Source organism: Apodemus sylvaticus, chromosome 21 (assembly GCF_947179515.1).
Source record: "Apodemus sylvaticus chromosome 21, mApoSyl1.1, whole genome shotgun sequence".
Lineage (NCBI taxonomy): Eukaryota > Metazoa > Chordata > Mammalia > Rodentia > Muridae > Apodemus > Apodemus sylvaticus.
This window is the reverse complement of record NC_067492.1, coordinates 39,164,179-39,179,296: the sequence shown is the minus strand read 5'-3', so window position 1 is coordinate 39,179,296 and position 15,118 is coordinate 39,164,179. Positions and strand designations below refer to the sequence as shown.

Here is a 15,118-nt window from a genome sequence, read left to right as displayed (position 1 = left end):
TATTTGTGTTATTTTAAATTTTTTATTCATTAAAAAAAGAGCACACAAATATTCCCAGATGTGGATGACTACTGGTTGGTGTGGTAACCAGCAGTCACTCTGTCTTGTCTTCAGCTTATTGATGTCTAACTGACAACTGCTGAGAAGGTTTGACCCTCATTTGTATTCTTATGGAAAATGAGTGCAGGATTCCCTTTCTGTTAGAACCTTTCTGTTGGATGTTCTTGGACCAACTAAGGCAATTCCCAATAGAGAAGTTTGGGAGAACTCAAGTTTCTTAGCTTAACAATGTTCTCTTCAGTTGCCACAACCTGTTTAGTTCCTGCAATAAATGCCCAATTTTTATTGACAATTTAATTTAATTTGTGTTTCCTGGGGATTCATGGTTTCACCTAGTTTCCTCCTTTATTTCAGTACACATCTCCATGGAATATCTCCCTTTTCCAAAATGGCCTTCCCTCTGCTGCATCTGTTCCTGCGCACTCCACGTTGTTTCCTCTTCTCCAAGATCTATTGATCTGACTCTACCAAGTGAGTAAGTCAGCTTACTGCTGCTGTGAAAAAAATACCTGAGGGAAATTAATTCTGATTCATAGCTTCAGGTTTTTAGCCCAAGATCATTTGGCCATGCCATTTCCAACCTGTGTCAAGGCAGAACATCAGAGCAATGAGTATGTGGCAGACAGAGTGGGTATCTAGGACAAAGAGAGAGGAGGGGCTAGGGCTCAATATCTTCTTAAGAGTACACCCCCAATAACTTAACCTCTTCTTACTAGGTTCCACTGCCTCCCAATAGCAACCCAGGCTGATGATGACACCTTTAAGACATGAGCCTCTAGGGGACATTCTAGACACAATCCATAACAGTAGGCCTCACACCTGCTCTCAAGGTTCTGCCTCTCAGGTTGGCTGGTCCCTCTCCTTTGATGGTATCATGTGGTCTTCTAGTACTTGTATTCTGTCAGATCTCCTGGTATGTGCACCCCAGGCTTGCTGGCGATGGGTTGGGAGCTGACATTTATTTATTTCCCTCATTCATGCATAAAGCCCTATTTGTAGGTTCTGCTTCTCACTTTGCTCTAGGAGTGGGCTATTTCAGGTCCCATTAGAATCCCAAACAATAACGTGCTAAGGTTTGGGGTTTTTTTTGTGGCTGAAAATGTATATATATCTGCTTCTAATTTCATTGCTTTTTGCTTAGACTACAAGATCTGAAGTCTTTGGAAACTGAGATTTCCTTTACGGTTGGATATGCTGTTGATCTTCCTTTGAATGTTCCATGTGTGTTCTATCTGTCTAAGCTTTGTGATCATGCTAAACATGTCTTTTCAACATCTCTGATCTGTCCTCTCTGGGGGTTAAAACCCATGACTAAAGTTAATGCAGCTGCAACATTCTCTTGCCTGTGGCTTGCTGTATTTGAGGTTAAGTTTCTTGGTGCACACATGCTGGAGCGCACACAGGCTAGAGTGCTCACATCCACGGCCCACTGTTCCCTCGGACAGTACAAAGCTCTTGTCTTTTGTTTTCTACTGTGAACTCTAATAGTCTTTATGAAAACAGTTAAGCTGCCCTACTATGTACAAATTCAGTGTGTCTGTTTGGAGGTTGACACCTTTCTTCTTTGTCTGGGTTTGAGAGTTGATCTTGGCTGTAAGAATAGATATCTCAAGCATTCTTCCAAAAATTCTCTTGCCGTTAGTAACATGTGAACCTATGCCAAAGCATATCTGTACCAAAGGTCTTGATTTTGGAAAAATGTTTTCTTAGACATATAAAACTTAGCTTTTGCTTCCTGACCAGGGCTGCCGGAGAGGATCTGCCTCTGTGACCCTCTAATGCTCAGGTAAAAATATCAGTTCCAGAAGGGCCATGTGCCCTGCCATGGGCATGAAGCCTTTGCCAAGGATGCTGCCATGCGCTGCTATCCAGCTACTTGGGAGACTGAGTCAGGAAGGCTTCAAGCTCGAGCCAGGATTGCCAGATTCGTCTGTACAGGAACCCCCTTCCTTCTTCCTGCCATAGAGAGAGAGAGAGAGAGAGAGAGAGAGAGAGAGAGAGAGAGAGAAGTCTTTGCACAGTAGAGCATTTTGAGAAGCCCCAGGAATTGTCACAGATGCCGGTACCCAAAGGACAGGGACATCATGCAAAGAAAGAGAGGAAGGAGTAGAAAAGGCACTAGAAAACCAAGGCTAAGCAACCAGCCAGGCACGGGAGTGTTTGACTGAATAGAGGACTGATAAGAACAGGTGACAGAAAGATAAGAGTTAAGGTATTAATTAACAAAAGAAAAGAAAATAGGGGCTGGAGAGATGGCTCAGTGCTTAGAAGCACTTGATGCTCTCACAGAGGATCAGGCAATGACAAACATATATACATAATTAAAAAGAAATATTTAAAATCAAAGAAAAATGGGTTAGTGAATGAAGAAATGGGGCTGTTATAGTAATGAGAACACGGTTGTCTGGAGACTGTGAAGGGACAAAAAGAGGTATATATTTCAGAGGGAAGCCACATTCTGTCTGACAGTGCTCAACCTCACTCCAGAGAGCACATAGCATTTAGAATGTCATTTGGAAAACAAACCAGTGCCAGGGTAGATGGTACAAGCCTGCTGTGCCTTTAATCCCAGCACTCAGGTGGCAGAGGCAGGCAGAGTTCCATGAGTTTGAGGACATATGTCCTCAAACTGGCAAGTACCAGGCCAACCAGGGTTGCATAGTGAACTTCTGTATAAGAAAGACGGAAGGAAGGAAGGAAGGAAGGAAGGAAGGAAGGAAGGAAGGAAGGAAGGAAGGGAAGGAAAGAAAGGAAGGAAGGAAGAAAGGAAGAAAGGAAGGAAGAAAGGAAGGAAGAAAGAAAGAAAAAGGAAAGGGAAGAAAAATAAACAAAAACTGTTTAGGACAAAAGGAAGCACACCTGCAGTGCAGGCTTCCAGGAGCAGGAGTGTGAGGTGCCTTCCTCAGGAGCAGGAGTGTGAGGTGCCATCCTCAGGAGCAGGAGTGTGAGGCACCTTCCTCAGGAGCAGGAGTGTGAGGTGCCATCCTCAGGAGCAGGAGTGTGAGGTACCTTCCTCAGGAGCAGGAGTGTGAGGTGCCATCCTGTGGAGCAGGAGTGTGTGGTGCCTTCCTCAGGAGCAGGAGTGTGAGGCGCCTTACTCAGGAGCAGGAGTGTGAGGCACCTTACTCAGGAGCAGGAGTGTGAGGCGCCATCCTCAGGAGCAGGAGTGTGAGGTGCCATCCTCAGGAGCAGGAGTGTGAGGTTTCATCCTGTGGAGCAGGAGTGTGAGGTGCCTTCCTCAGGAGCAGGAGTGTGAGGTGCCTTCCTCAGGAGCAGGAGTGTGAGGTGCCTTCCTCAGGAGCAGAAGTGTGAGGTGCCTTCCTCAGGAGCAGGAGTGTGAGGTGCCTTCCTCAGGAGCAGGAGTGTGAGGTGCCTTCCTCAGGAGCAGGAGTGTGAGGTGCCATCCTCAGGAGCAGGAGTGTGAGGTGCCTTCCTCAGGAGCAGGAGTGTGAGGTGCCATCCTCAGGAGCAGAAGTGTGAGGTGCCTTCCTCAGGAGCAGGAGTGTGAGGCGCCATCCTCAGGAGCAGAAGTGTGAGGTGCCATCCTCAGGAGCAGGAGTGTGAGGCGCCATCCTCAGGAGCAGAAGTGTGAGGCGCCATCCTGTGGAGCAGGAGTGTGAGGTGCCATCCTCAGGAGCAGGAGTGTGAGGCGCCATCCTGTGGAGCAGGAGTGTGAGGTCCCTTCCTCTGGTAACACTTTAAGATGGAAGTGAAAAATTCTCCCTTGCAAGATTAAAGAGGATACTTTCTAATTCTGTATGCTTACCTTTAAAATGTTTGTTTCTGTTACTCTGATATTTTCTGGTTGACCTAGAGGCTGTTTTGTTTTGGAACAAAAGGGATGTAATACTGTTTGCTCCTACTTATGGATTTAATTAGGTGTGGTGCCCAATCTATAATAAATCATGGCTTTAGCTTCTCTTTGTTAAGGTAGTCAGAGGCCTTTAGGTGTGGGTGACTTACTAATGTACACTCTACTGCTGGGATCCTCCCTCCACTGCCAATCACTTGATCATTTCACAACCCAAAGAGCCTCTTCCTTAGTGTTTTGTGTTACACAAAGATCACATTTTATTCTCATATTTGTTCACAGACATGATTCACATTTTGCAATTCTGTACATAAGGAAATCATTCTAAATTCAGCAACAGTGCCAGCTTGACTAAAAAAAGTTATTTTCCATATCCACAAAAATGTTAATCAGGTTCTTGTTAGAACATGTGTAAAAGCTGGTTTTCATTGTCACAGCTCTTGATGTCAGATCACTAAAATCATTTGTGTTTTGTTGTGGGAACATTGGTGCACGCAGAGCCTCCCAAATCACATGACCACGTCTCAGCCCACACTTCTGCATGACACATAGAAATTATTTGTGTTTTGTGGTAACAAATGAATGGCAGGAACAGCAGAATTTCAATGTGGCCTTTCTTTATTTGATTAAACATAGTCTCTATTTATTCTTAAAAAAACTAATTTAAGTTAAACGGCAACAAACCATGATAATTCAGAAAACATGTTGAAACTGAGAGTGAAGAGAAATGTTCTCTACGTAAACCACACTGTAAACCATAAAACTTATTTTTGTCAACTGCTTCTCATGACAGTGGCTGGGAATTTGACATTTCTACTACAGTAGGCAAAAAACCATGTATAATACAGTCCCACACGCCACATCACATCTCTATTTATATTTCCAAACTAAAAGCATTACAGCTTGCTGAGTGTACTGTGCAGTTACTGAGAGCTACATGCCCTCCTCCAGGGCTGTATCTGTGTGCGTGGCCATCCCTACTTCCTAGCCATCCTCAACAGAGCAAGCCTGGTTCACAGAGCACCGCACAGTACTTTAAACCAATGGAGGTGAACTTTTCGATGAACTCTGGTTAACATACATCTAGACAAAGATATCAGTGGACTTCAAGTGAGGACACACACTTGATCTCTCCTTTCAGAACCTGTAGTCACCATTACATGTGAAATTAGTACTGGGACATCTGCAGGAGTCTGAGGCTGAGAATTTTAAAGCTAGTAAATACAAAAGTAAGAGAAGCCTGGATAATTCATGATCTTACTTGAGGTATAAATACTACACAGCTGACTCACTTGTAGAAGTTTTTTGGATTAAAATTCCCTGTCTCCACTTAAAGATGCTAAGAAGTCAGCATTACCCCATTTTCATCCCTGCAGAAAGTATTATTTAGTTTTGGATATAACATTTTAAAACAATAATGCATGCCTCCTAGGAGCATACCACAATAAATGTCTCAAAAACCACTCAGCTAATCCCAGGGTATAATCTGGCTGTTTTAAATTACTGCAAGGAATATTATGGGCCTTAATGACACTGTAGCTGCACAAAGCCAAAGAAAGCTAGACAGGGAGGCCAAGAAGATGAGCTCAGAGCCAGCTAAAGTGACAACAAACATGTGGTTGTTTACTAGAACTGGAGAGGCTTTGTCTGCAGATGTTTGTGGTCACTAGAAGGTTCCAGAGGAATGAGTTGTTATGAAGATTTTCAGTCTGATGAGAGCAAGATTCCTCTTGGAGATGGCAGGCCTGAGGATAGGGGTGCCCGATGGTACAGACAGAATTTATAGAGTTCTGTGGTCAGATCATACCCTACTGGTCCCACAAAGTGCGCCAACAAATTAATATCGTACGGATGTCATTTCAAAGCCTCCCAAGGAGGAGTCATCACCGAAGCTGTTGGAGCACAGATGGCTCAGCTATACACTGATATTCATACTTGCATTTTTGCATTATAGCTGCTTTTCCCCCTGTTGAACTGTAATGAATTGTCTCATAATCTGTTCCATCTTCCTGCCATTAGCAGGCTTTGAATGTTCACAAATAGGAGCAAAGAACTCATTTTCCAGGACTTTAATCACACAAAGAGGGAATGCCTAATTCTCTAAATGAAATGGTCTGTGATCACTGAAGCAGAGATTTAATATAGCACGGCAAATTAGGTAGATTTTAATAAATTACTTATCTCCCTGAATACTTTACATATGCTTAAAAAGGAATAGCCTGTTTGCAAACAGTGAAAACCCACAGCCTATAAAAATCCTTTGAAGAAAATGACAAATAAAAAAGTAAATTAAAAAATGAAATGCATTATATCTCAGACCCCCAGAGACAATTCCTTTGCAGCACTGATTCACAGCTCCATTAAAAATATCAATTAAACCCTCAGCAAGACTGCGTGCAGAAAAGCTAGAAATGAACTTTCGGAGCTGCCTTTTGAGGGTCTGGATATCCAGATACATCCAGCATTGTATAAGCTTGATGTAGGTTTAAAAATGATAAAAGGGTCTCCTTTCATGTCTAAGCATTTTAGAATTTGAGCCATACTTTAATTTTTTTCTATGTAATAACTTTAATTTGTAAAGCATACATTTTCTGTCTGTCTATCTATCTATCTATCTATCTATCTATCTATCTATCTATCTATCTATCGTCTTTATATGAATACAATCCAGGATCCAACATCAGTATCAAAAACACACCGATACTACATAACCTGGAACAACTACAATGTTTATGAAAAAACAAAACAGAACTGGGAGTAATTTAATATGTTGGTGCCAAGTCTCCTTCTTTATATTTAATTGATAGAAACTGTATGCATCAAAGAAAATGCATACTGAGCTTTAATGTGCATAAAGTAGATATTAGCATTTTAAAGAGGAAGATTAACACATTAATCCAAGTAATTTTCATATATTGCTTCTAATAAAATCTTCACAGTATAAAAGTCTTAATGAGGCCAATCAGAGGCGTTCCATTTAGTGGGACAATTAGGGATTACATAAAAATCATTTCTTTTTCATTGGTTTTCCTAAGATTTTAGGCTTTTACTTATGAAAAATAAAAATGGGAACTACTCCCAGTTCTTCATAAGAAAATGCTGCAAATGCAAATAGATGTTTCATGCTATCATGTTGCTATAAATTATTGATAAGGCAGCCCACTTAGGAGCACTGAAGTCCTAAGGGGTGGCAGTCATGAGGAGGAGTGGATAGAAAAATAAACAAACACAAAAACTATACAAAACTCAAACATTCAAGCCTAAACCCAGGCACCCCCTCCTCCCCAGCTCCCCATGAATTATAGATTACATACACCAGAGTGATTACTTGAAATCTCATCTTTGAGCTTTCATGTGAGCACTTTCTCAGAAGTAGGATGCCTCTGGAACAGTTTCTTTCAAGCCTCCAAGTCCTTTCTGTATTGCTCGTAGACAGACTGTAGGGCATGAAGCGCTTCCACGGTCACCTTCAACTTGCCGATGGTGCCACCATCTGTTCGGGCATCAAGAACTGAGGAGAAGGAATCAGCAAAGGTCAATGATGCTCTGCAGTTTTCTTGGCTAGCTAGTTCACACAGCTTTGAGATGAACAGTTATATGAGAAGGCCACTTGTATGAGGACACACATTTTAGAAGTACTCTTGAAGCTTACTAAGTGAAAGGCTATGGCTATTCCCACATGGTCAAAGTTTCTTCTAACATACTGTGGAATACTGCAAAGGTATGATACACTCGGTATTAGGACTGATCACCTAGATCCCCTAAGGTGATACTTCATTTAAAATAGGGTTCTGTGCAATTGGAAAAGCAATATGGCAGATCCACACAACTTAAGACACCTGTGAGTTGGCTCTGAGGGTCAGAGGTTCACTTCTTGAGTGAGCCCTATCAGTGATGTTCCAAAGGCAGACTAAGTCTCAAGGCTTCTTTGAACACATTGGTCTAATGTCAGGCTAGTTTCCCAGACCCCATCAGCAAGGGAAAGATATTTGCTATGGATCCAAAGACCCCAGGCCAGGGCCATCCTTGGTTATGGTTTAGAAAGTACAACTCCTTCTGTATGTGATGTAAGAACAGGAGGAGAAATGAAGCATTGCTCCGACTCACACCTAGCAAGGCAGAACTCTAGGAATACCCTAACTATCAGAATCCTAGAGTTAGCAGAGAGGACAGACCCACCCTTTGTCTGCAGCCCGGAACTAGAGAAGCCTTGAGAAGATGTTGCCATGGTTGAGAACAAGCTTAGGGCCAAGTGTCTTACCCATCACTAAGAAAGGTATTTATTAATTCCTGTGAAGCAAAATCATTTAAAATTCTCTATCAGGCACAGACAGGTAGGGAGGGAAAGGGGGAGAAAGAATATAGGGACGGGTTCTCAGTAACAGAGATGTCAGCCTGAGCCACACAGCCTTCTGCTGAGGTGTAACAGGCCCTCCCAGGCAGCAGAAAGAGGTCTGAATGGAGAGCCTGGACTTTGGCAGCTGTGCAGATAGAGCCATGCTTGCACTCGTACCATCAATATCTTGCTCAATGATGTCTCTTCCTTTCTGAAACAGGTCAGCGAGGTCAACATGCGCAACGCCAATGTCCTCACATTCTAGGTCCTGCTCGTCCTCGGGAGGATCACTGACCACGGTGAAGCGCACACTGGGAGGGCACAGGACAGAGGAGGTCACTGCGATGGAGCAGGCATTGCCATGCTTTTTATAACTATGTGTGACATGGTGATGCCGTTAGAAAGGAAACTGCATTAGGCAGAAATCTTACCAGAACTCTTAGAACCTTGGAGCTCCCCCAGCTTTCCAGTGAGCACCAATTTCCTTCCTAACCTGGATGGCAATTATCTCCAGAATGGAAGACAGTGTCCAGGCAAAGGGAAGGACCTGGCGTCCATGTCATTATACCACAGCTGAGATTTTGATACTTCTACTTTTTAAGACTAAAAGAATGGTGTGAACAGAGGCCATGGTAGGTTACACAGTCAGCATTTTTGACAGAAAGGCATGTTTCCCGAATCCCAGCAGTATAGGTAGCAAGCAATCTACCAAACTGCATGTGCTGTCTTACAAAATGCAGCGGCTGCACAGCCGGGGAGCAGTCTGAATGCCCACAGTGGAAAGCTGAGCTCTGCCCATTGGCTGTATCAGATATTCATACTGCTTCAGTGACCTTTTAATGTGCAACCACAGCATCTAAGCTCTACTTTACTTTTAGACACATAATTGCAGGGCTCTGATGGAGCTGATTTGAATTAGTGGCTTGTGCTGAGGCCAAACACACTTGGACTGACCAAATGACAGGAATTTACGGTTAAGTCCTTTTTTGATATGTCTTGGCAGCAGAGCTGAACCACGGGTGTTTGTAAACCTTACCATTTTAAACTCTGTGAAACATATCTATCCCAAATCAGAAACAAAACAACCGAAGCCCCTGAGAAATCATGCCTTGAAAAATATAAACCAAGTCCAAATGCTGCTGGGCGAACAAGACAAAGCCTCTCAGCGGCTTGCTGAAGGCAGTGGCCAGCATTCCGTCCCTTCACACGCCGCTGTGCTTTAACTAGGAAGAGAACTTGAAGAGATTAGAAAACAGAGATCTCTTAAGTGAAAATGAAAGTTACCACCTGTTCACACAGAAATCACAGAACACGATCCAGACTGCCAAGTGGTCTGAGAATTTTACAAAATGCACAGGACAAAGGGGTTCCAGTGGGCACTTAGGGCATTCATTCTTGGTTTACATTCTGGTTTCCATACTTAGATACCTTGTGCTGTTGGAGACATTACTCAGTCTCCTTATCTGTGCAATGGAGGACAGTTACACCTAAGAACAGGACAGGCTCTTGTGAAGACCAGCTGAAATGATGCAAGGAACCAGCGCTTGGACTACAGCAGGCGAAGAGGGGAAAGTGCTGTTTAAACAGATTCCCAAACTATCTGGTTCCCTTACTCAATTACACACATAAGACTGTTGGGGAACCAGAGCGGTGGCTGTTCTTCAGAGGACTTGGGTTCTAGTTCCAGCACCCACATGGCAGCTCACAACTGTCTGTGACTCCAGTTCCAGGGACCTAGTGCCCTCTTCTGATCTGTGCATACAGGGCACACACATGGTGCATATACAGATATGCAAGCAAAGCATTAATGAACAACAACCACCTTATCCTAGAATAGATGCAGTTTGGACAGGAGAGCTTCAAAGAGGTGGCCACTGCTGCCACATGGTGCAAGCAGTACCACCCTTCTGATAGTGCCACCGACTGTATCCTAGGCGCAGGACACAGGGAAGGAGAGGCTCTCCAGCAGACTGCTTTCAGGTGTCTTAGATACCTTGGCATGTGATATACTTTAATCTCAGGCTTCGAGATTAAATCTGCATCAGTTATAAATGCAGGCTATTACCTGCATTGAGTATACGTGAATTCTGAGAGTAAAGTTTTAAAAGTCCTTCTAAGTTCTCCAAAAGGGTCAGGATTATGAAAAAGCCATATTCCTGGCTTTAAATTCTAAAGAGAGCAAAGTGAAAAGTCAAAATGTACAGATCTACGGCGTGGATCAGGGTTAAAACTCTTGCCTCACATGGACAAAGGCAAGGACCTGGCTTCCACTCCCAGCGTTAAAATGAAAGAGCTGGACTGCTCAGCTGGAAAGGGAAGAGGGCCTCCAGATGAATTTAAAAACTGAGGCCCAGACACACACCTGGGGTGTGTAAACATCACGCGCTCAGCAGCTGTGCCTTCCTGCAAGTTTCTACTTCTGAGCCCAGCCTTGCTAGTCCTCCCATCTATCCCAGAATGCCCTGTGTCATCCTTCTGCCTGGCATTCCCTCAGCCTGGAACCATGTCTCGGGCTCTTTCTCTTCAACCTTCATAAATCAGCTTAAATGTCACTTTCTTAGATTATCTTCCATTGTTCTTTTATTTTTTTTTAGCATTTAACTTGTTCAGTTTCTTTTCTTTCTACCCTTTTCTGGGTCCTCATGTAACTCTGGCTGGCCCGTGACTCTCTCTGTAGACTGGATTAGTCTCTAACAGAGATCCAGCTGCTCCCAAGTGTCGTCTCCTGAACGCTGGGACTGATGGTGAGCGCCACCATACTCAGTGTCTGTCCCTAATCATTGCAGGTGTAATTAATTATTTATTTGTCATTATGGCCTGTCTTCCTCATTGGTGGATTTTCTCAGCAGAACTGTTGCTAAAAGAAACCAAAAAGGAACCCAAGTCAGAGTCAAAACTATGACCTCGAATTAATAATGTAAAGACATTTTTCATGATGTAGTTATTTTCATTTTATGCACAGGAGTGCTTGACTGGATGCCCCCTGTGCATGTGGTGCCCATGGAGGCCAGAAGAGAGCATCAGGTGCCTTGGGATTGGAGCAGATGATTGTGAGTCACAAGCTGGTGCTGGGAACTGAACCCAAGTCTGGAAGAATGGCCGGTGCTTTAACCACCAAACTGCCTCTCCAGACCCAGATTAATAATTTCTTTAGTGTATTTTTTCTTTCAGTGCATCACTGTTTAAGGCAACAATGGTGATTTCCAAATGCAGATGGACAGCCTGTAGAAGCACCACAATCGATTCCCTATGGATCATGTCTCCTCTTTTACATGTCCCCGGAGGAATGGTGACCCCGGCTGTGACTGTAAGTCAGCACCATTGTTGAGCATGCCTGCCTCCTAAGTAGGGGAGTTCTCAGACTAGGAGCAACTTTAGGAAGTATTTAGGGGTATTAAGAAGAGAGGGAACATTTCTTAGCGCTTCCCGGCTTTGGTTGGGGGAAAGGGTACCCTCCCCTTCTTCAGCATAGGGGAGTGAGCTGCATCCCAGTGTTCACTAGGTAGTTCTTCCCGCCTGTTGTCTGCACTAAGCTTTTGTGATTAAAAAAAAAAAAAAAGACAGGAACATTTTTGTCTCTGAGGGATATTTGGACATTTTTAAAGGAATAACGCTGGGGTGTAGGACTTAACTGCAGCTTTTGAAGTCTTTTCTCCTTTTTCTGTTTCCTGCAGTGCCTGGAATTAAACCTAGTATTTCACTCACACTAAGCAAGCACTGTACCATTGAGCTACCCCAACTCCGCCATCTTTCCGTTATCAAACTTCTTTGAAGGTAACCAAGACTGCAAGGAGGAGCACCACCATTCCAGAAAGCAAGAGGACATAGAGATGTGCTTTGGTAAATTTGCTGTAAGTACCTTCTGTGAGGCAGTTCTCGCCTTAGCAGTATGGCTTTTAGGATGTCTCTTGCGGCTGGGTTGTTTTCTTTATCCAGGTAGATCACTATAGCAAAAGAAAGGACAAGACCACATAAGGAAGCCACCTGCCCTCTACTCCATTGGCATCGCCCTGCACTCTGTGAATATTGTTTTTAAAGACACACGGCACATCATACCACCTTGCCTGTGTGTTTGGCAAACCAGAATCCAATCCAAATAGTCATGTGATCTAGTGTCATGCTCCTGACAGGCTTATATGCATGCTGTCAGAAAGGACCCCTGCAACATCTCAGAGGGCTTCACTGATACTGCCACCGCTATGGCTCTGACAGAGCGGGCTGAGAAGCTGGGGGTCTTTACTGCTTTGCATTCGAGGGAGTCACAGCGTGTTCTTTCACCTGAGAAGCAAGTGATAATCAAAGTGTACGGGCAGCATGCTTGTCCTTCCTGACAGCCCAGTAAGATACACCTCCTCTCCTGCCACCACATGCAACCAAAGGCATCTAGTATGCAGGTAGGAAATCTGGGCTGATGTGGCAGTGCGCGGAGGAACAAGGAGGAGGGGCTTTCTGATGTGTGAAGACTGTTCTGGCCCTGGCATTCAGATGAGTGACTGTCAAAAGCGCCACCTGGCGTTTGGGAGTACAGACGGACTGTACACAGAGTTGGCACCTGGAGAAGACACTCATTTTCTACGAGACAGTCTGGGCTTAGGCTCCCTTGTAGCCTGATCTCAACTCAGACACGATCAAACGTGCACGCAGGGACAGTGCTGTTATGACTCTAGAGCTGTGTTCCTGCAGGTTCCATTTCACTAACAATGCTTTTGAGGACAGTTTCGGTTTGGCTCCAAATAGCCATGCTGCTTGGCTGTCTGACCGATCTTAATCAACCCCCGAGGTGTGCCCTGTGGGATGCGGGCACATGGAATGGGAGACAACGATGTAACGGTGGCTCAGGAGAGGTAGAAATCAGTGGAGGCCCAGTAGTCAAGTGACACAGCCCTGGAGAACCAAGGCCACTGTCCTTACAGGACACTTTACTGTGAGCTACCAACATTAACAGACACTGACACGAGTGGTGCTGAGTGTTGTCTTTGTCACTGACAGAAGGTCATCTGGGCAGATATATTTCACTAGTGCTGAGTAAGGGTCAGTCCCTCCTCTTTAGAGGCTGTCAGTATATTAAACTAAATGGATTTTTTCCTAATTCAATATGTGGCTTTTCATACTTCCACTTCATAATCCTAAAGCTTTTAGGTTGTATTGGTTTCTAACGTTTGAGGGCCAGAATAATGAAGGTACTTTAGAAGACAATTGAGGTTGGTAGTGTGACAGCTCAGTGGACAGAAGCACTTGCTGCCATAGGCTTAGTGACCTAGGAGTAATCCCTGGAACACTAGGGGAAGGAGAGAGCCACCTCCCTTCTAGGTGGAGGGCTGGTCTCCAACCTAGGTGCCATGACACCCAGGACCCCCCCTCTTTCTCACTCACGCTTAATTTAAAAACTAGGACAAAACAACCCAGGCAGAAACAGTGATTAATCTCTACAGAGTTCAGACTAACAAGTGTCATGACATGAGCTGTTACTCTTACCAAATAATAATTTAAGTCTTTGATACATAAATACAAATACTCTCTTTGTATTACAAGCTTCTGAATTTCCAACTCCAGCATTCAGAAGAAAAGGTCTTCAATTAAATTCAGATTAGTTTTGATGAATTCAGTTGTATGGTAATGTACATATAATCGCGTAGTGCTTTAGCTAGTTTAGAACATATGTGCACTGACCTTAGGTATGGACAGGGAGGGCTCTTCGCTCCTCCTCTTCCTCTCTAGAGTCTTTCCCCCATCCCCGAGGACACTCTGCCTGTTCAGCAGTAGCCTTCACCCTTTCTCCACCCTTGGGAACCTTTACTTCACTTTCTGCCTCCACCAGCTCCTCTGAGTGGGGTCACAGTCTGCCCTTTATCTCTGATTCTTTCAGGGCTCATCTCTGCTGTAGCCATGCATCACACGCAATGCTGAATTACATTTCCACTATATGCACACAAAACATTTTGTTTTCCCAGTCGTCCTGTGAGGGATTGTGGGTTGTTTCTACTGCTGGGTGTCAGGAGCAGTGAACACAGTTGGCTGTGTGCCTGTGCCCTTGATTTTGATTCTTTCCACTATTTACACAGAGGGAAAACTGCTGAGACACATGGTGGTTCCATGTTTAACCTTCAAAACCAAACCAACTCCCAGCTATGACTCCGCACCACACCATCCGACAGCATTTACTGAGTGATGTTTATGCAGCCGGCAATCCACTCCACCACAGGGTTAGGAGAGAGGTTGATCTGCATTTCACAGATGACTAAGCAGAGGAGAGAAGGCTAGAACTCTGTCAGCACCTGGTGCTAGTGGCCTAGAGCTCTCCAGTGTGTCTGCACCTCTCTGCCCTGCAGCTAAGCTTTTCCTGGCTGGAGACTGGAAAGGTGTGTAGCTGAGTTGGGCAAGCCACCTGCTTGTTCTTCCATACAGTGACATCAGCTAGATCCATAAAGGGGACTTAAATATTTTGGTTGACGTCTTAAAAACTTGTTTTCAAAAATAAAATTCTAGTTCCTAACCAATAAGTTTGGTTTTATAAAATACCAACTTGGAATTGTGCCTGTTTGCATAAATATAGCCTAGATGGGGCTTTTGAGTTTAGCTTAGTGGCCACCAGTGTTATCATACATCCCTGCTGCTTCGATGGCTTGGTTGCAGACTACTGTGCTGAGCCCTTGGAGTTCTGTTCGGACTGAGAGTGTCTGCAGTATGGCCTAGCCTCTGCAATTCCAACATTCCCCGTCTTGCTGCTATTGCTGCCTGCCAGTCAGGGTACCACATACCAGTAACCATCTTAGACCAACGGTCCTTTGCCAGTTTTTAAAAATGGAATCAAGAAGTACTGCACACTCTACATTGAATGTTGTGGGAAATAGGGACACTTTGGAGCCCTAGTGTTAGGACATGATTCCTATGATCCTGTGAGCACCAAGATT

The 15,118-nt window shown here is 44.2% G+C and overlaps 1 protein-coding gene across 1 annotated transcript in view; it reads right to left on the bottom strand.

Moving 5' to 3' along the window:
- Positions 1-4,183: 4,183 nt before the first annotated feature.
- Positions 4,184-15,118, bottom strand: part of Rpgrip1l (RPGRIP1 like) — a 97,487-nt gene continuing 86,552 nt past the window's right edge. Inside the window, exons 24-26 of the mRNA XM_052166100.1 lie at positions 12,067-12,151; positions 8,385-8,518; positions 4,184-7,382 (exon numbers count right to left, since the gene is read on the bottom strand). Of these exons, the coding sequence (XP_052022060.1) occupies positions 7,270-7,382; positions 8,385-8,518; positions 12,067-12,151 (332 nt within the window). The 3' untranslated portion in view covers positions 4,184-7,269. The remainder of the gene's footprint in view (positions 7,383-8,384; positions 8,519-12,066; positions 12,152-15,118) is intronic.